The 21,545-nt window shown below is 37.7% G+C and overlaps 1 protein-coding gene across 1 annotated transcript in view; it reads right to left on the bottom strand.

Moving 5' to 3' along the window:
• cttnbp2 (cortactin binding protein 2) overlaps positions 1–21,545 on the bottom strand; it is a 149,836-nt gene that overhangs the window by 40,879 nt on the left and 87,412 nt on the right. Inside the window, 2 exon segments of the mRNA XM_074677114.1 lie at positions 5,062–5,349; positions 11,641–13,054. Coding sequence (XP_074533215.1) covers positions 5,062–5,349; positions 11,641–13,054 — 1,702 coding nt within the window.

Raw genomic sequence — 21,545 nt, 5'->3', positions numbered from 1 at the left:
GCACACAGCGTGTTAACTAACAAAAATGACCTCAAATTGAACGGCAGCACGACTGCAATGATCCAGCACTTAAAGCGCGAACATGTTGGGCTCATCGACGACTGTTCTAGTGAATAATTATCCAAACAAGAAGTTTTTAGATTTTTTTAATAAAATTGTACATGTGATTTGATTTTATTTTTTTCTCATTTTAAATAAATTTACAAATATATATTTTTTAAATTCAAAACATATGTAAAAAAAATTCATAAATCTGAAAAATTTACAAAATCAAAATAAGTCCCAAAGTTTTTCAAAATTTGAAATTGTAAAAATTTGCTACATTTAAAAAAATGAAATTTCAAAAATTTGCAAAAAATAAAAAATAAATTGAGTATCAAAAAAATTTGCCAAGGTTTCATCATTTTGAAATATATATCAAATTTTAAAAATTGTAATCTCAAAAATTTGCTGAATTTTAAGAATTTGTTTAAAGTTAAAAAATTAGTAAAAATTTCAAAAATTAGTAAAAATTGTCAAAAATTAACAGAATTTTTCAAAAATGTAATTTTTATTTTACGCCAAATTAGCAGGATTCTGAAGAATTTGCCGGAGAACTCAACAGCGAGGTGAGGAGCTACAAAATCCCACATACACTCCTTTATATGTTGTGAAATGCATGATTTGTCTTTTAGGACTCGTTTAGTCTTTTTATTAAATTGTCACATTGTTTGAAAACCACGAGGAGTTCATTAAACTACCATTAGCATTAGCATTAGCTGCTACAGATAGTGGTAGGGCATAGAGGGCGAACTGTTTGACCTGCAGGTGAAAAGATTGAGGACACATTTTTATTTATTTGCCTTTTTGGCTCAATAAGTTCTTAACCTGATGACACAACAATATATTTTCTGTTATTTTGCTCAAACTGTTGATTTTTTAAGTGACAATATATTCATATCATTCATGTTCTGATGAACACGGTGTTGTAAATCCTGTACGAGCTGCGGATCGGCCCGTTACACTGGCAGCCATTAGAGCAGACAGACCATCATGTAGGGGCTGTAGCCTCTGCACACACGCTCCTTCACCTGACGCACACACACACAGAGAATTACCCACACGCTTAGCATATTTAATGCTTTTAGACGCATTAACACACACATTAACACACACACTCACACATGTAGCTACACGCTGCAGGCCCATCAAGGTCGCCTCCCTGCTGAGATGTTTTGTAACGGTCTGTCAGGGGAGACGCGCTGATCCATGAACACGACTAATGCAGCTGAAGGACAGCTGTGCTGACACACACACACACACACACACACACACACACGAGCGTGCACACTGCGCTCTTTTCTTTTTTATGTGATCTCTGTTCAGATCCTCTTTCTAACTCACACACTTCTACTTCTACTTCACTGATTCATTGTTGAGTTTTTGAGTTTTAAGACAAACATGTCGATATTCCAGCAGCTCTGGAAACACAAAAACACATTCAGAGAAAAAAAAAAAGATAAAAACTCTGAAATGTGGCCTGAGAGTGATTCAAAGACTTCTGATTCACCCGATGTGCTCAGAAACTAATTTCTCCTGCATCCCTGGAGTGTGTGTTTGTCTTTCTGAGAGAGTTTGTAATTAATTTTTGATGAAGGTTCATATTTTACCAAATTTCAGAGTAAAAAGAATAAAAAGCCAAATGGATGTGGAGTTGCTCTGGTGGTTTATTTCAACTCACAGACATGAAATCATCTGCTGCAGTGTAGAAAAGAGCTTTTTTTCAAAGACATTTTGAGGCTCGTGTTATTAAAAACGTGCAGGTATCATAGAGAGGTGCTCAGACCTGGATTTTGAAGGTGAAAAGACTTTTACTTTTCTTTATTTAAAGGCAGAAGACCCTGCTGAGCAAAACTGTTATCTCAGATGCTCCTTGCACCAGATTTTATTGTGTTTTGTTGCAGGAACGATCAAAAGAATCTGAGAAAAGCTCATCTGCAGAGGCAGTGGTTCATTATTCTACCCTCTCCCTCCTCTCAACACTGAAATGACCCGTCCAGGTCATTAATGTCTCCTTAGTGAGGTCCTGCATCCTTCATGATCAGAGGTCTACAACCTTTACCTTTATAGTAGTCATTTTGCCTCGGCTCAACAGGATTAGTGTCATTCAGGAGCAAAAAAATGTATGAACTTAAAAAAATTAAAACATTTTGAAATTTTGATTAGTTGCAAAAATTAGAAAATTTCTAAAACATGCAAAGTTTTAAAAATATGAAACTTAAAAAATTTGATAAAAATGGAATTTCAAAAATTTGTTAAAATGTCATTCATTTGCAAAGAAAACTTAAAATTGTATTTTCAAGAATTTGCCATGTTTATAAAATCTTAATTAGTTGCAAAAATTAGAATCTTTGAATCTTTGCAAAATATTCATAAATATGAAACTTTAAAAATTTGACAAGAATTAAAATTCTAAAAATTTGCCAAAATTTCATGCAATTGCAAAAAAACATAAAAATTGATTGAAAAAAATATGCCAAATCTAAGAAATTTTAATTAGTTGCAAAAATTTGAAATTTTAATACTTTGTGAAATATCTATTAATATGAAACTTCCAAAAAATTTTAAAAAAAATTGAAAAAGATATTTCAAAAATTTGTAAAAATGTTTGTAATTATGAAACCTTAAAAAAATTGCAAAAAAAAAATAAAAAAATGTTTTCAAAATTTCATATATTAGGGAAAATATTGTAAAAATGTATAACCAAAACTTTGCTAAAATTTCTAAAACTTTATAAGAAATTTGCAAAATTTTTCAAAAAATGGAATTTAAATAACTTGCCAAATTGCAGAGATTTAAACATTTTGGAAATTTGCAAAATCTTAAATTTCCTCGCTCTGAGTGAAGCTGCGTTAAAGAGGATGTGTTTTATTTAACGTGACATCAAACTGAGCCTCAGCATCTCATTTTCTCTCCATCAAAAACGATCCAACATGAAATGATGTTAAAATCAGCTGAAATGAAGACGCCAGAATGTTTTTCTGCTGGAGAAGATTATTTGGGATCAGCTGGTTTGTTTACAGCATTAACTCAGGCTCCAGAGATTTAACAGTTTGTTTGTGCAGGTGAGAGTTACACGGCTGACTCTCAGGTGTCTCTGCTGAAGCACAGAGCCTCTGCGACAACTTTGGGTTTGTCTGCACACACAGATTGTCCAAACAGAAGCTGAGACACTGATGGAGCAAACAGATCACACAGAGAGGAAGACAGAGAGGAGGAAGTACCAAGGGCTCCTGGAGCGATAACTTCTCCTTCAGATAATACTTCATTTTATTCAAATACACTCTCAGAAACATCAACTCTGTGTGAAAGCTTCGACATTTTAAAGTATCACCCTCTCATTATCAGTCAATACAAATCAATACAAACCCTGAAGACGGCTCTGAGGGATCAATCAACCAGCGGACCACTGACCCAAACCGCAGACAAAACCTCCACTTACACCAGTCTGAAGGAGAAGAGATAACCTCCACAGTCTCTGTGCATAACTCTCTCTTGGTGGAGAAGTGCGGGAGTGAAGCATCATAAAAAGACAACACATATATGCCTTTGAACATGTTTAGGTCATGCAAAGTAGGGGCTGGTTTTTGCAAATTACTTAAAGCCTCGCTGCTCTCGGCTTGACTATTTGTTGATTTGCCTCATATTTTATCCAAATCTTGCTCCAAATTCCCAGATGTCACTTCTTCCACAAAACACCAAATAATCTTTTCCTTCTGGTTCAGTTCAGGATGCATTTTATTCTGAAAACCTTGAGTTCTTTGTCTTATTTTTGAAGATTCTTGTTGCTAACGCTAAACCTTTCACAAATTCACGACTAGTGCAAAAACAAGTCGTGAATATGTGATGGTTTTTTTTATTTTGCTTTAATTTGCAAAAAAATTCACAAATTAAAAAAAAATTGTAATGTCATAAATTTATAGAATTTGCAAAACTGATGAAATGTTAAAAAAAATGTAAAAATTTCCATAAAAATACAATTTTCACAAATCCCAAAAAATACATTTTTAAAAATGTGCAAAACAATGTCCTTAATTTGTAATAAAACCTAAAAAAAATGTAATTTTAAAAATTTACTAAATTTATTAAAAATAGAATAAGAAAATGAATTAAAATAATTTGCCAAATCTTTTAAAATTTAGGATTTTGGGATTTGATAAAATGTAAAAAAAAAAAAATGATATTTTAAAAATTTTCAAAACATTCAAAAATAATTTGCAATTTTATAGAATTTGCAAAAATCATGAAATGTAAATAAATTGTAATTTTTTAAAAAATGTGAATTTTTCCATAAATATGAAATTTAGAAATTTGCAAAAATGAAAAAAAAAAACACATTTTTAAAAATCTGCTGAAATTTCATAAATTTGCATTAGCCTCTGAAAATTGTTATTTCAAAAATTTGTTCAATTTATTTATTTATGTTTTTTATGAATTCAAATAATTTGCCAAATCTTTCAAAATTTTAGATTTTTAGTTTGCAAAAATGTCAAAAATTGAAATTTTAAAAATGTGCAAAAAGTTCAAATATACTTTGCAAAACTCTCAAAAAATTGGAAGCTTTTTTGACAGATTTGATAATTATTTAGTTCAACAAAATGTTAATGCTTGGTTTTATTTAGTGTCAATGTCTTTAATCTATACCCTCTGTAAGAAAAATAAAAATTCTTTTTTTTTTAATAATATTTTTGTTAAGCTAAAGGAGCCATTGCAAAGGAGTCAAAAAGCCTCATCAGGCTCCATAGCTGCAGGTATTTGATTTTTTGTCTCAGGAGCAAACTTGTCAAAAGTTTTGTTTCTTTTTGTAATGAAATCCTCCAAAATACGAGACATCCGGTCATATCAAGTAAGGTTTGACCTGAAAATCAAACTTATTAGGCAAAAAAGTTGAGTTTAGAGCAGCAGGTGTTAAACCCAGACTGTATCTAAAGCTCCTCCTCTCAGCTGTGTTTTAATCCTGTAGGGTCTTTTAACTGAAAGCCCTGAGTGTTAGAAACCAGCAGTGAATGAACTGTGAGTCACCTGTGTGTCCGTTTTGAGCAGCAGCAAACAAGGCAGAGGTTGGGTTGAGGTTGTGGTAGAGGTCTTGGTCGAGTAGAAGGGGCTTGTTGTCCATGGCGGTGTTGGTGGAGGACGTAGAGGTGGGTTTGGTGGTGTTGATGGTGGTGGTGGTCAGGTCTGGTTGGTTAAGCAGCATTGACAATAAAGTGACATTTCCCTGGGAAGCAGCTTGGGGTAGCAGGGGGCGCCCGCCGTCCAGGGCAGCAGGCCCACCGCCGCTTAGAGAGGAGACTACGGAGGGACACCAGCCTGCAGGAGGGAGGAGGAGGAGGAGCAGCACAGGTTAAACCAGGAAGAGGAAGAGCAGGAGGAAGAGGAGGCTGCTAGAAGTGCTGAGCAGTGGAGAGCAAAGGTGCAACGGTTGGAAAGGGAGGAGAGAACATTTGAGTTTGACACACAGAAGAAAATCTCCTTTGTCCAGGCAGCATCCACAGGTGGAGCAGCACAGGTACGCCAAAATCTGATTGTAGCTTCTTAAAGTCCACTGTTTGTTTTTTCACCTCTTTAATCTCCTCCGATAGGCTAAAGCTGCAGCAAATACATGGTCTAAATCCTCATTTCATTATTTAATTTCTAAATTAGCCCAAAACTTTATCAGCTAAAAAAAACAGGATGGGTCAAAAAAGGAAACACGCCTGAATCCTGAAACCATATCACTATTTCTCAGATTCCCTTCGCTGATTTAAAATACATTTTAGAATTGATATAAGATTTTATTGTTGTCCTTTCCTGCACATTCCTGAGGTCTTCAGTCAAAAAGCTTTTTTTTTTTTTTTACCGCTGTGCTTTAACAGTCGTTACCTGAGCCTGTTTTAACCACCAAAATTTTTCCTCCGTTCTTTCTCTGACAGGATCCTTAAAGACGCTGTGAGGACTCTGTGGATTCTGTTCTGGCATAGAGACTCCATTTCCCATGAGCCCCATCACCCACTGTTAAAGGTGTGACTCTGTTAAATGTTGTTGCCACTGGTAGAGTTATCAAACAAAAATTGCTCTACCTGTCTAAAAATATACTGAAAAAAGATAAGGGCCGCTGAAGAAAAATTAAAAGGGCTTTTTTTCTACTTTTTTTCTGGGGGAAAAAAAAAACAGAATTCAGAGAAAAATGTCAGAATTCTGACTGATTTTTTTTTTTTAAAGGTGAATTATGATCAGACTTTTCTAGATTACTTAAAGTCCTCACAGGGTTTTTAATCTCTTTTTGTTTCACTTTAATTTTTCTTTATCCTTCATATTTGTAATTTTTATTTTTCTGATGTTTTATTTCATTTTTCTTACCATGGTTTTTAGACTTTTTAAAGTTTTGTTTCACTTAAAGTCCTTACAGGGTTTTTGATCTATTTTTTTCCTTTAATTTTTCTTGATTATTCATATTTGTTTTAATTTTTCTGATGTTTTATTTCTTTTTTCTATCCATGGTTTTTAATTTTTTTTAAGTTTTGTTTCTCAGCCCTTATTTTTATTTTTTATTTTTTCATTTTTATCTTGGGACAGCATATCACTTTTAGGAATGGGTACTGAATTAGGTACTTTAATAGGTACTGACTGAATTCTGTCAAAAGTACCGGGTACCAATTCATGTGAAATCAAAAGACACCATATTTAGGTACCTAAACACATCTTTCTTACTATAAGGGAGTGGAAGAGTGGGCGATTTTCCATGCTGGACATGAACACAGCATTGCAAGGTTATATATTGAAGAATAAACGTGTTAGATTAAAAAAAAATAATAATCACATAAAAGTACCAAAGATTGGTACTGCTATGTACCGATACCGGTTGCCAGATACCGGTTGCCAGGTACCGAGCATCGGTACCGTACCATTTCAAATGTGAAAGGTACCCATCCCTTATCACATTTACACCAAACATGCATAATTAAAGCATATGTTTAAAACTATTATCAGATCAGGTAAGTCTAAATAGAGATCTTTTATGGATCCTTGTGTCTTTGATTGTTTTCTGATTTTACTTTTTACAAATATTATTTGTTAATGTAAATGTTCTATTTTATTGCACTATTTTTTATTTTTTGTCAGAAAATATTTTTTTTATCTTTTATTTTCATTTTTATCATTTTATTTTTGCTTTAATTTAATTATTTATTTATTTATTTAGTTTAAAATAAAATACATCAAATCAGATCTCTTTTATCTCATTTCTCTTTTATTTTCATTCTGTAAAGCACTTTGTAACCCTGACATTAACAGTGTTATATAAACAAAGTTTATTAACATCAATATTATTATAATTAAAGTTCTTTCAAATCATTTTTGTTTCATATCTGCTGTTTTTTTTTATTTATCAGGGTTTGTCCTCAGTTCACAATTCTTAATCATTTTTGACTCTTAAAGGATTCTACATTTAGATTTTCTCATCTCGTCTTCCTTGGATGTGAGTTTTGGTGATTAATTCACATGAGTTTTGATGTTTTCTCACTGATCTCAACCTGTTTGGCCTGAATCGCCCTTATAGACGCTTATTTTTTACACCACAGACATTAATATTGAAGTTTGCAGAATCAGAGAACAACTACCTATGATTATCATGGTGTAAAACTGCAGCATTAACCAACTTCAGCACAAAAATCAGCTGATTGATGCCTGAAACATGCTCCAGTGTTAAATAACTAACTCTGATTAAAGCAGGGAGTGTTTTCCTTTTTTCTACAGAAATCAAATCTTAAACCTTTGAAAAGGGGCCGTCCGGTGTGTTTCTGCAGCCTGGAGCTATTCTTATACTAATCCCATGTGGAGGTTAGTTATTTTATGAACAAATCAGTGGGATTATGGGAGGATTATGGGAGGATTACGGGACTACAGGTAAGCGACATACTAAGGTTTTTGTTTTATCCTTGGCTGGAGCTCATCCAGTGAGAATGTAGAGGGCTTATCTTACTTAACTTCACTGTCAGATTATCTTTTCTGCAGATCTGGAGCAGGAGCGATCACTTCTGCTGGAAAAATATGAAACTTATTGTTCAGACTGCATCAATCAGGCACTTTTCTGTTTAATCCAGCTTCACTTTTTAGACGTTTTTGACGTTTAGAGGCTGCACGGCACACGCTTAAAAAGAACAAAGCGCTGCAGGGTTTCAGGGTCTAAATGCTAAAATGCTAAAATGCTAAAATGCTAATAAAAAATTCCTCTTAGTCATAAAGCTGTTTCAAAATTAAAGTGGTTAACTTTTGCACATTCAAATGAGCTTTAAATGAAGAGGAAGTGCTGCTAATTTAAATATTATTCAGAGGGATTTAATCAACATGTAGATCGTGCTGCAGCCTGGACAAAAGAGTCTGCTAATGCGTCAGATAAATGAGAGTTAGCATTCATCTTTCAGTGCAATCATTCATCCACAAACTGAGCAGTAAAAAACACACTTTGTTCATCAAAATAAAAGATTACAAACAAATAAAGACAGGTGAAGGAAAAGACAGACAGAGCAACACTCCTGAAACGACTCGAGAGGCTTCGCACTAAAAGCTGCTTGACCCTGTTTTTAATCATGGTACACACTTTAAAAAAAAAAGGTTAAAATAGGATTAGAAATGGCAGAATGGAGGACGTCAGTGCAGAAATGTGTCTCAAAGACTGAAAAGGGGACAGATAAGCGTTCACGGTGAAGGTAAAGAGCAGCAGAGTCTCAAGGACACAGGTAATGATATGTCAGCGGCTGTGGTTGCACATTCTGAGTGTCAGGTTGGAAAAAAAGAGGCACAAAGGCGTTTAAAACATATCTGCCGGCTGACAGATGAAGCTACGGATGTGCCTCCACACTGGGAGAAAGATAGAGGCGGGAAAAAGCTGAATTTCCCCACAGCTTTGAGCCGGAAACGGTGCTAGCACATGCAAACGGAGGCTGGTGGACTGATACTAGAGCTGCAGATCAATGTCCACAAATTTATCATTAGTTTTAATACACAGAGGTTTTAATTTAACCTTTAAAATGTCATAAATAACACATGAAGGGCAGGACTACTGAAGACCCTCAGAGCCTGAGGTGTTGGACAATCTGCTGGCTCCATACCTTTCCTGAAAGTCTCCCTCTGCAGGGATTCTTTGTTGTGTTGTTCGACGCGGAGAAAACCGACTGAGGACGTCGGAGCCAGAAACAGGCACTTTAAAATGATACACTTTGGTGGACGATATTTTTACCGAAGCATTCACAAACCTCACCGTAGCTACTTTAACTCCTTGTTAACAAAACAAAACAAAACCTAGACAGATTAGTTTGAAAGTTAAAGTTAAAGAGAGGGTGTTCAGCTTCCTCGAATCTGTCTGTTAACGAATAACCTGATCCTGGATACCAGAAAATGGGATTTCCAAATCCGGATCATTTTGATCCAGATTGAAATTTTTGAACAACTGGATTGAGAAAATTTGAAATGAAGAAGTCATAAGAGTGGGGGGCCTCAAACACTAAGGTCTACCCTCCATTGGGTTGACCAATCAGAGTAAAGGGGTTCTGCCTTAAAGAGACAGCAGCTAAAACAGAGGCTGAAATAAGAGTTTTCCTAAACGGCAGAGAGAGAAACAGAGATTTTACTGACCTGTAAAGACTAAAAAAAACAGAAAACCTCTTCTTTAAACATAACTGCTAAGAATTATCAAAAGGAAAGTGTAATGCTTTGTCAAACCTCTTACCAGGACTTTAAAACTACTGTGAAATGTGTTTTTTTAATGGTTTGTATAAACTTTGGTCGTCTCTCAAAGGACGTCTGCACAGCTTTGTTGACATATTTTAATAGAAAGTTAAAGTTTTGATCAAGGGTCTGCAACCTGCGGCTCTTTGACTCCTTTGTAGTGGCTTCTAGTAGCTTAAAAAAATGTTTAATGTTGAAATAATTTTTTTTTCATTTTTCTTACAGATGGTATTGATGATTAAAGACATCAGCGGTAAATAAAGGAAAGGTAAATATTTTGTTTAACTGAATATTCATCACATCTTGCAACAAAGCTTTCAAATTCTTTTGGAATTTTAGCTTTTTTTTTTTGCAAATTTTTTATTTAAATTCTTTACATTTTTTCAAATTAAGAAAAAATTCCAAATTTTTAAGGATTTTGCATTTTTTTTGCAAATTTATTTATTTATTCATTTTATCCATTTATTTTTTATCTAAATTCCCTTTTTTTAAAAAGAAAATTTTTAAACTTCCTACATTTTTTGAGAATTTGACACATTGCCATTATTTTTTTGTTTTGGAGGGAAAATTGTAAAATTTTGGTAATCTTTTTAATACAAATTTGTAAAAAATTTTGCAAATGTTTGCAGATTTTTAACATTTTATTTTGTTTAAAAAAATTGCAAGGTTTTGAAACTTTTAAGTTCTTGAAAAAATTCTGCAACTTTTTGAAATTTTAAAAATGTTGTTAATTCATGATAATTGTTATTTTTACAAATTTGTAATTTTTTGAATCAGTAAATTTTTGAAAATTCTTTTTTTTTTGCAAATGTTTGCAAATAATTTTAATTACATTTTGTCAAAAAAAATTACATTTCGAAGTTTTTAAGTCTTTGAAAAATTCTGCAACTTTTTGAAATTTTGTGAATTTATGAAATTCATAACATTACACATTTGTCTTTTTAAGTGCATTACATGTTCAATTTAAAAACCTAAAAAAATATTGTTTATATTATTGTTCACTAGCTCTGTATTATTTTTAGAAAATAATACCTTTTTTGTCCTCAGTGTAAAGATAAAGTAGATTTTGTGGCTCCTGAGGAAAAATGCTCTACAGAAGTAAAGTTTGCAGACCCCTGATCTAGCTGGACAAGATGGAAAAGAGGGCTTATGGAAATCAGACTGCTTGTTTGTGTCCTTCCCTGTTAGTCTGAGGACAACACCACTCAAAGACCGAAATACTTGAAAAACCTTTAAAATGAAACCTAAATAATGTAAACTGTGTTTTTTCTGTTTTGAATTAGCACTGCGTGGTTCAGGCAAAGCACCAAAAGCCAATCAACAGACTTAAATCCTGATGTTTGTGAACATATGAACATCAAACAGCGTGTTGGATGAAGCAGGATGAGTTAATGGAAGCTCACAGAGGAGGAGAGTAAAGGAGCGATCTCAGCATGCTACAGGAGGACGGAGAGGAGGGAGAGGAGGGGAAGGGGAGGAGAGAGCAGCCTCTGGCATCAGCTTCAGAGAGGACAGGGGGTTACTGGAGGGAAGACCTGGATCTGATGAGACGTGTTCGCCCTAACATGCTCCCTCTGCTGGGAGAGACCTCACCTCCAGCCTCGTAACAACACAAAGGTTCATGTTAGACACATGTTGTCAGCTCCTGGTGCTAACACGGAGAGGTGACAACATGCAGGAGGGACGGTGCCCAGAGGGAGGAGATATTACAGGCCAGGAAAAGAGAGAAGGAGCAGGATGTGAGGAGTCACATCCCTGGAGATACGTTAAGGTGGAGGAAGTCGAAATGAGCTGATCATACTCAAGTTTAACTTTAAGTTAGCGCCGTGGAAAGAGTGGAAGTGAAGAGGCAGTGGAGGGGAGCTGAGGAGAGATGGAGAATGGAGGCCCCGTTACCTGATGCTGTTGCCAGGGGGCTGCCTGCGGAGGCACGGGGGCTACGGGAGGATGGAGCGCTAACGGAGGAGGAGGTGGAGGAGGGAGGGTTTATGGAGGGGGAGCTACTGACAGTGATGGCGGGGCTGATGACGGGGGGACACTCTGCACATGCTGCTGCCGGCTGCCTCTGAGGGCCCCGGTCAGGCCCTGGGGAGCGTGAGGGGGGTCAGGCACCCACCTGAGAGGCCGTCAGGGCTGGGACCAGGTCCAGGGCGGGTTTGGGTGGCAGCTGGGGCGTGGCCGGTTTCAGCCCCGCCCCAGGTGAGCGGCTGCTGTCCCCCACCACCTTGATGGGAGGGTGAGGGGGGGAGGGGGTCTGGGAGAGCCCTGGCTTTTTGGGAGGGATGGGGGGAGGGTTTCCCCGGTCGATCCTGGCCACCGTTGGCGACTTGATGCCGATGGGATGGCTCAGGCGGCCGGGAAAAGGGCCTCCCTCTGAGGCGGAGTGAGGCAGGCCTGGACGGAGGGGTCCAGCGCCTCCTGCTGGGGGGCTGGTGAAGCGCGAGAGGACCTGGGTGACAGTGTGGCGTGCTTGCTGCTTGGCGGCAAAGTTGTCCCGGTTGGTGGGGGAGAGGTCCCGGGCTGGAGGACTCTGGGACGCTGTGCCGTTTTGGTCCTGTTCCTGGAACTTGTAGCGGGCCGCCTGGACACGGGGGCTGACCCCGCTGGGTAGGCCGTGGGGGGGTTGGCCTTCTGAGCCGTTCTCTGTCTGTGCGAGTCCTCCTGAGCTGCTGTGGACGATCCCCCGGCCGCCCGTCTTTGGCAGACTAAGGCCTACGTAGTTGGAAGGGGCTGGTTTGACGGGGATGGAGAGGGGGGTCTTCTTGGGACCCTCTGCCTCAGAGGGGGGCAGGTCCGTTTGGCAAGAAGCTGTTCGCGAGCTGATGGGCTCTGTGGCTACGGAAACAGACGTCAGGGCTTTGGGTTTGGGAGGTGCGCTGGCGGCAGCAGCAGGCTGGGGAGCAGAGGCTCCATCCTTCCCGTCACCCTGTACAGTCCTGAGCTGCTCCACCTGCTGCCGCAGACCGTGGCTCTCGGCCTCCTCGCGGCCCAGCCTGGCACGCAGCTGCTCCCGCTCCGTATCGAACTCCGACAGCTGCTTCTCCATCTTCGCCTCCATCTGTTGGCTGCGCTGCCGCTCAGAGCTCAGCTCCTCCTGCAGCCGGCCAGAGGTGCGACTCTCCTCGTCCAGGCGGGCCTGGAGTTCGTCGAAGCGCTGGGACTCCTCGACGACGCGCGTGGCGAGCTGCTTGCACTCCCGCACCAGCATCATGACGATGTGCTTGTTCTTCTCACGCTCGTCCTTCAGCTGCGCCGTCAGTTTGCGGTGCTCCTGCTCCAGACTCTGGAGCTGCAGCTTCTCCATCTCCAGCTGAGGAGGAAACACACACAGGGTCAGGAAACACACGCAGGCTTTACAAACACACAAGAAACACAGTTTAAGGATTCATAACATGGGTTCATACTGTCAGAGTCGAATTACAAAACCACAAACCAAAAGTCTTTGATTGTTTGGAAAATGATCAATTATTCATCCACTGACAGGAAGTCTGTGATTGACCGTCTCTTTGACTGTTTCGGTGTTTACTGCAGCATCAGATGATCGGCCTGGGACGATAGTCAATAAATCAATTAATGGTATGATGAGTGAAATGAACTCGATACTTTGGCCAGCCAAACAGTGTAGAAACATTTAAACTGAATGAGCAAGGTGAGCCCATTAACACGGACCAGCCAGTGTGCAGCAACAAAAAAAGGCAACACAACAAACTCACATGTTCACCTAAAACACAATCACCCTTCCCAGTTTTACAATGCTCATTCTAAAAACAATTTACATGAAATAAAAATTAAAAGAAAAGTTTAGGGTGGGTCAGGGACCTTTAGGCCCACCCATAACACCACCCCTGATCTGAACGCTTCAAACTGATACAACTGGACTGACTTTAATTTTAGAAAAAATAGCATTAAAAAAGTTGGACTTTTTTTCTTTCTTTTTTTTTTTAATCAGTGGCCTTAGTCCTCTTCCAAACAGTTGCCTCGTTTTTAAGGAATCAGAATAACTCTGACCTGGATGAGTGAAAATTTACATGAACACAGAAAGTGTAGTTTGCTACATCACAAAAGAAACGCTACACTTTAATACATTTTTTTTACTCAACTGCAATTTTTGACTGAGAATCCATTTAATTTTATTGTTTTTTTGTTTTGTTTTGTTTTTTTTTTTTTTGGGGGGGGGGGGGGGGGTATTTGAAGGTTATTGATATTCAAATTCTGGTAGTAAAAAAATACTCATGAGAAACAAAATTTCATTGCACTTGAAAGGGTGTATTTCATTATTATTATTATTATTATTTATTATTACATTAGTGGTTAATTTGTACGGTGGTGTATAGCATTAATTTGAAAAAAAAAATCATGTTTTACGACATAACTATCTCATAAAAACAGAAATTTTATTATTTTTGAATTTCCTGTTTTTATAAGATAGTATCTCCTAATAACAGGATTTCCCATGATGCTCTGCTGTGTCAATCAATCAATTAAACTTAATTTGTATAGCACTTTTCATACAGTACTTTGTAATACAAACTGCTTTACAGGGGAAAAAAATAAAAATAAAATTAAAAATAAAATTAAAATTAAAACAAAATAAAAACAAAACAAAAATAAAGAAATAAATGAAATAAAAAATAAAATAAAAAACTAATAAACAAATAAAAAATAACAAGAAGTGGAATAAACAGCAGAAAATTGCATAATTGCATAAAATGTAAGCATAAGACCCCCGCAATCCCACCTCCCCCAAACCACATTCATTGTACACACTCACTTAAACACATTAAGACATAAAAAGAAAATTCTGACAGAAAACAGAATCAGAGGACTGAGGAAATGCTATCTTGAATTAAAATAAAGAAAACACAGGAGCTAATACCAAAATAATAATTAACAATTAAAAATAAACTCAAAAATACTAGAGGGTAAGATAGTAAATGTGTAAATACATAAATAATTAAAATAATATAACTATGTTAAACAAAAGCTGGATAAATAATATGGTAAAATGAGAAAATGTAATTTCAGGTGCATAATAAAAATCATCCAAAACAGGATAATAAAAGGAAAAAAATTCAACAATGATTAAAATTCAAATTAAAAAAATTTGAACTGCAATGTAGAGCTTGAACAAAATTAATTTTTTTTAAAAAAAATTCAGAAATTCTACAATAACAACAATACAACAACAAACTCCTCTTTGAAATTGTTGTGTTGTAATAACAGGAGGATTTTTTTTTTTTTTTTCGGGTAAATGCAATACGTCACTGTAACTTTGGTCTCAATATAATGTTGTCAATAATATCTTTTATCGTCAATAATTGAGGAACAATATATCGTCCAGTACAATGTACCATCAGAGCAGGCCTATCTGAAAATCTTCTTCTTCATTCTGACACAGATTACCTGCAGATCATGAAACCAGAACTCAGACATAGTGAACATAATGTATGAGCATGAACCCACGATGACAAATATCTCACTGAACATTTCACACAACCTTCTCGCCACCTGTCTGCAAAGCCAGCGCCACAAACATCCTGCAAATATCATAAATCCCAGAGGAGTTGAGGGACAAACATCTTCTTCTTTTTTTGCTTGGGGCTTATATTTCAGTGGTAATGTGACTCTCCAAACCCTCACACTGAGTCATTTGTTAGTCAGGAATCTGAAATGAGGCGTAAAGATTTCCTGGAGAAGAGCTCAGATTAATCAAATCAAGCAGACGACATTGCTCGATTAAACGGACAGCCGGGATGACGGATGGCTGAGTGGACGTTTACACAAACAGATGCTTTCTGAGTCCATGGAGGGTTTTGGGACGGTCTTATTTATGTATTCAGAGAGACACGCTGTCTGTGCGCACGCTTGAATTTCGATGACTTGTCAAAGCCCCGGCCTCTAAATCTGGAGCGTAGCTGCTATTGTTAGCTCGGAGCCACTCCACAGAGGGTGTCGAGGCTTAACTGGGGCTCTCCACCCAATTGCTGAGACACAACCGCTCGAACAAAAGCGTTGACACCGTGAGACCTGTGTCCCAAACTAGACCCCCCTTCCTTCTTCCTCTGCTTGCTCGAAACCATCAGGGAGTTTGTATCAGAACCAGCTGGTGTCGAGGAGGAGCGAAGGGTTAACAACGCCGCAAAGGGAACTCCAGCCGCAGCTCCAAAGGAGGTGCTACGACGAGCTGCTAATTGGGTGAGGATTACGTCTGCTGTAAGTCAGACTAATGCTCTGCAAGAGTGAGTTTAGAGGAGCTGTGAAGGCGGCTGCTCTCGGGGCAGCGAGGAAAGAAACCAGGGAGGATTAAGACACATTTGAAATATGCAGGATGATTAAGAGGAGGGCTGTGGAGAGATTTCTGCAAATTTTAGGCTCTAGAGAAGCTTGGATGGTCGAACATGAGCGCTTGTTTGATGGTCAAACGGGTTTAAAAACTCTAAATATATAACTATTAAACAGAAAATATGAATGACTATGTCTGATTAGGGCAAACTTGCTGCTCAGCTTTGTGAGGAAATGAATTAAAGAGGGGATGTAGACGCCTCTGGGTTGATTTCTGCAGTGAGGTCAGTGACACGTCTCTAAATCTTTAACAGTCAGATTTTAAGAAGCATGAACAAAAAGTGTTTGGGTTTGATTTTCTTAAACAAAGCCTGAATGTAAAATTTGAGAAACTGAGGCAGGAATTGACAGGTTCAGGTTGTCAAAAATAGGCCCAAAATACGGAAGCCCTATGTGGACATGTATCTGTACTTTATTTTCCACTCTAGCTTCATATTTTCCAAAGATATCAAGTTTTTTCATCTATTTTCTTGAGATGTTGAATGTTTTTTGATATAGCAGGATCACAAAGCTGGTCTTCCCATGGTCTGTTTAATAAATAGAAGTAGCCTCTGTGACTGTGAGGATAGTTTGGAGGAATTTCTTTGTGTATCTCGATTTTCTTTGTGGTTATTTGAGTTTCTTGTCTCAAGTTTTCTGTGTTAATTTCTTGTCCACGTGGCCTCGTATTTTCAAAAATGAATATCACCCCGAATATCGTTTTTAAAAATACTTTCATCCACACCCAGCAAGCAAATCTGCCAACTAGGGAAGGGTACCTTTTACATTTGAAATGATACAATACCAATGTCTGGTACCTGGCAATCGATACCGGTACTCAAGGGTACCAATATTCAGTACTGTTTTGTGGTAAACAATATCATTTTGTTTTATAACAAAATATACATTTTTTTTATTTAACATATTTATTCGTCATTATATGACCTTATAATGCTGAGCTCGTGTCCAGCATGGAAAATCGCCTACTCTTCCACTCCCTCACAGTCACAAGGATGCATTTAGGAACCTAAATACTGTACCTTTCGATTTTACGTGACTGGTACCCGGTACTCTTGACAGAATTCGGTCGGTACCTATAAAAGTACCGAATTTGGTACCCATCTCAGTAGCCACGTATACATGGACCCAAATATTCCGCTTGCATTCGGTTTATTTGCTCGAACTGAAAGAATTTAACCTTTGTATACACCTCATTCTGAAAGAAAAGTGCCAATCCAAATGGACATTTAATCGGTTTCACAGGGGTGGAATATTCCTTTCCCCAAACCGATTGAGGTATCATGTATCCACTCAAACGGAAAGTTGTCAGGTTGCGTTCTTTCAGCGCATGCTCAGATATGACGTAAGACGCAACTAGAGACGTTCCTCAAGTTTAAAAACAAGTTTGCTTTTGATCCAAACTTTGAAGAACTGAACATAATTTCAAGACTGGACGGACACTCGCAATTCCCCTCGGGGATAAATAAAGTATTTTCTATTCTATTCTATTCTATTTGGAAAGACGAAAAACTCCTCATGTAAACGTGACTAGTAAACCCCCTGCTGAAAAACATCTTTAGATGCAGTAAACAGTTGCAATCGAATTGACTTCTATAGAAGTCAATGGCAACGAAAATGGTCATTTTTAAATTGGCTTGTGTAAAAACAATGAAGACTCAGAATTATTTTCTTTTTCATGTTTTCATTTGATTACTCATGAACTGCAATTTTGTGATGTCCTAGAATTGTAATCCATTATTTGGAGACCTTTAGCTGATATGAGATTAAAATTTGATTAATAAGATTAACTTATAACCAATCCTGTAATTATATATATATATATATATATATATATATATATATATATACACACACACACACACACACACACACACACACACACACACACACATATATATATATATATACATATATATATATATATATATATATATATATATATATATATATATATATATATATATATATATACACATATATATATATATATATATATATATATATATATATATATATATATATATATATATATATATACACATATATAATTTCATAAATTTTGACGTGATCAACAAGAACAGTGGAGCTACTCATGACTAAGTCCTACTGAGATTAACTTTTTTTCTGGTTTGGAGAGTTTTTTGTAATTTTTTGAGCAAATGTCTTAAACTTTTGATCAGCTGATAAACAGCCTATTTCAGTTTACTTGTTGTTTTCATTACTTCATTACTTCTTCACAGTGCTTTTTGTCACACAATCCCTTCTTGCTTTTGCATATTGTAGCTCTACTTAAAACCTCATTAAGATCCAAATGTGCAAAAGGTAAATTCTAGCAATTTTTCATCTGGTTTTAAGATTTTGATCAGATCTGTATAAGCTGTTAGCGTTAGATGCTCTGTCTTTGTAAAACGAGCCATGTTTTTTAGCCTGTTGAGAAAAAAAAAAAGACACATTTAGCTTCATGTGGGCGGGATCAGATCATGTTTTTTGGGAAAGACTGTAGGTTTTATTTATTTCATTTAACTGTGGTTAATGTCCTTGCTTTTGCAGCTTATAATACACTGTAGCGTTGCAGCCTAATGGTTCAATAGAGCGCCACTTTGTGGTCAGTTTCATGGAGAGCGATTGCAGGTAGATACGACTGTTCACAAAATGCAGTTAAAGGTGATAAAAAGCAACCAAATCTGCTTTAAAACCACATATAGCAGCAGTAGTATATTGTCAGTTGTTTTTTTTTACTAAATTAATGATCTACAAACTTTTGTAACTTAAGGCGCAGCCAAAACTGAGATCCTGGCTCCGTCCCTGACCCACATTACTGGAAATGGATTCACGCCCATTTCAGGCTCCCATAACAAATTAGGTTATGACCAAATTTTCACAGAATTTGGTTTGGTTCAAGATTTTCCATTGCGTAGAAAAACAACCTCCCAGAAACTTGGGGTTGGGGCTGGGATCGAACCCCTAACCTCCTAAATGAGAGACGAATGATGACCACAGAGCCACAGAAGCTTCAAGAGAAGTTTTCCAGGGAGTTGAACTCCTCAAACGCCACGCTCTGCATGCTAAAAGGTGTTTTACCTTTTGTCCTCACTGAGTGAAGCTGAACTCCCTTTGAAGACGTTTTCAGCCTGTATCAGCACTTTTTTCTGAGGCCGTCCAACAAACTTTATTTTATTATTATTTCTGTCGGACCCTTTGAAGCAGGAACCCCCTGCTGCTGATGCTCGTTAAAGACCTCATCTTTTCCCATGCAGTGTTACCGTTCACACCGAGCGTGAATCCTGCTCCATCAGAGTCTGTTTTCTCTGTTTGATGAGATTAATGAAGCTTAATGAAGCATTGAGAGTGTGAGATGGTAAAAAAACACAAAGGTGTGTAAAATCTTTGCTCAGTCTTGGTTTCCATATGCATGAGCTCAATCTGCAATCAGATGAAATAATAATGACGTGAAACTGGAATTTTTATTAAGACACCCTGAGGGGATGTCAGGTAGCTGAGCTGCAGCCTGGCCCTGAATCATCCCCCACTGCTGCATGAAATATTAAAGCAAAGCTTACAAGAAGAGTCTTTGTTTAAAGGTCTAAACTTACACCTGGAGGCTGCGGCACTCAGGTATCAGCGACTGAGGAGGATTTTAAAGTGAAGGGATTTGGTCACGTTCCCAAATCCAAGATAAAAACAAACGTAAGCAACATTTTGAAGCGTCTCAACCCATGAAACCTGAAACAGCAGGTTTCTGCTGGGAGAAGGATGGAGCGTGGGTGTCATCATTACGTCCATAAACCCAGTCAGAGTGTGTCACGTATAACCGCCTGCCTGCCTGCAGCTCGCCCAACACCTCATGGATAATTCAAAGTCCAACTCACAGGAGAAGGACTGGATGGAGGGGATAAAGATAGCATTGGTGAAATTCACTTTACCCAGCAACCAGAGGATCCCTCTGAGCGCTCTGAGACCATCCATCCAGGCCTGTCAGCTTTGTTTCCTGTTGTTGACGATTTGGGTACGACTGTGCAATCAGCGGTGACACGGTGACTCATTCAGGGCTAAAAAGAGTAAAGTGCTGCTTTGTGGTGGCGAAGGCTCTGAAGGTCAAAGAGCTAACAGGGATTTCAGACAGAAAGGGAAGCTAACACAGCCAGTGGGGTTTTCTTTTGTCAGTTTTGAGAGAGTTAATCCCATTTTCATCCCAATCTGGGCAAAGCAACAAGCACGTTAAGTATTAATCTATGAAAATATGCAGGAAAAATCATGCTTTAATGCTTTTTCACTCAGCATACATATTTTTACCTGAGGGACAGAGGTCTGGCTTTAGCAGCTGTGTTGTGATGCATTTAGGGGAAGCTAAAGTTGGCTATCAGCTACCCACAAATTCATTTATTGGTTATATCTTTTATTAAGGAGGGATATATTGTAAAAAAAAAATTAAAATTAATTTATAAACCATCACATTGACGCAGGAACTGAGGAAGAACATGTAAAGAAGAACAGACAAACTCAACAAAGCTAACTTAGAAAACAGCAACATAGACTTGCCCTGGGACTAGGACTTTTGTAAGAACAAGAAGTTATTTTTAGACCAAAAAGGTCCAGAACCATGTAGTTCCTGGTAAAACCTTCCCAGGAACTACATGGTTCTTGCAGCCCACTGTTTGTCTGTGTTACCAATACGGGCTAATACCGGGATCAATTAGTTAAACTGACAAGAGGAAAACAAATTAAGGACAGATAAAAGAATTAAAGACATTGATATACAGATGACCAAAATCAAGCAAAAAAAAAAAAAGTAACTGCAGTACACCACTGGACCAGCAGAGGGCAGTAAGGCTACGACAAAGGCCTTTCAGATAAAACAACACAATAGAAGGCGACAGATAAGCTATGTAGCTCTGCAGTTAGCCTGTGAGCATGGAGGTGGTTCACCCTGTGCTGGTTTTGACGGTGCTTTAATTTACTGCTACAGTCGGGAAGATGTCTTCTAACATGAGTCTGGTCCAATCCGAGGTTTCTGCCCGTTAAAAGGAAGCTTTTCCTCGCCATTGAAACTTGCTAAATGCTGCAAAGTGTTGCACCAATGTTAGGTTAAGGGGCCATTATCAAAACAACAGCTATTGGATAAGACACAAACGTATTCTTGCGTTTCGACCGCTTGTTTACATGGAAAGTTTCTAGGCACCGCCCTGTTGGCTATGGCTGCCTTTTGCAGAAGCTCTCTTTTCTTTGTCTGTTTCTTGTAATTTTTTCGTCTCTTTTTCATAACCTTTGTATTTGGAGTGGATCATTACTTTGTATGGCTCATTTGTCAGACACCAAACTTTTTGTGTCTTCAGTGATTTTTTACTACTTTTTCTCCTGTGTTTGTCTGGAGATCCTACATGTAACCATGGCTGCATTGTTTACATGTGAAATCAGCTGTTAGCAGCCCGTAGCATGTCAATGCTAACTGGTGCAAGGCC

This window comes from Halichoeres trimaculatus, unplaced genomic scaffold, assembly GCF_033239565.1.
Source record: "Halichoeres trimaculatus isolate MK-OKI-2021-1 unplaced genomic scaffold, fHalTri1.1 fHalTri1_scaffold_10, whole genome shotgun sequence".
NCBI classification, from domain to species: domain Eukaryota; kingdom Metazoa; phylum Chordata; class Actinopteri; order Labriformes; family Labridae; genus Halichoeres; species Halichoeres trimaculatus.
Note: the sequence above shows the minus strand (reverse complement) of the source record. Positions and strands in the feature narration are given on the sequence as shown.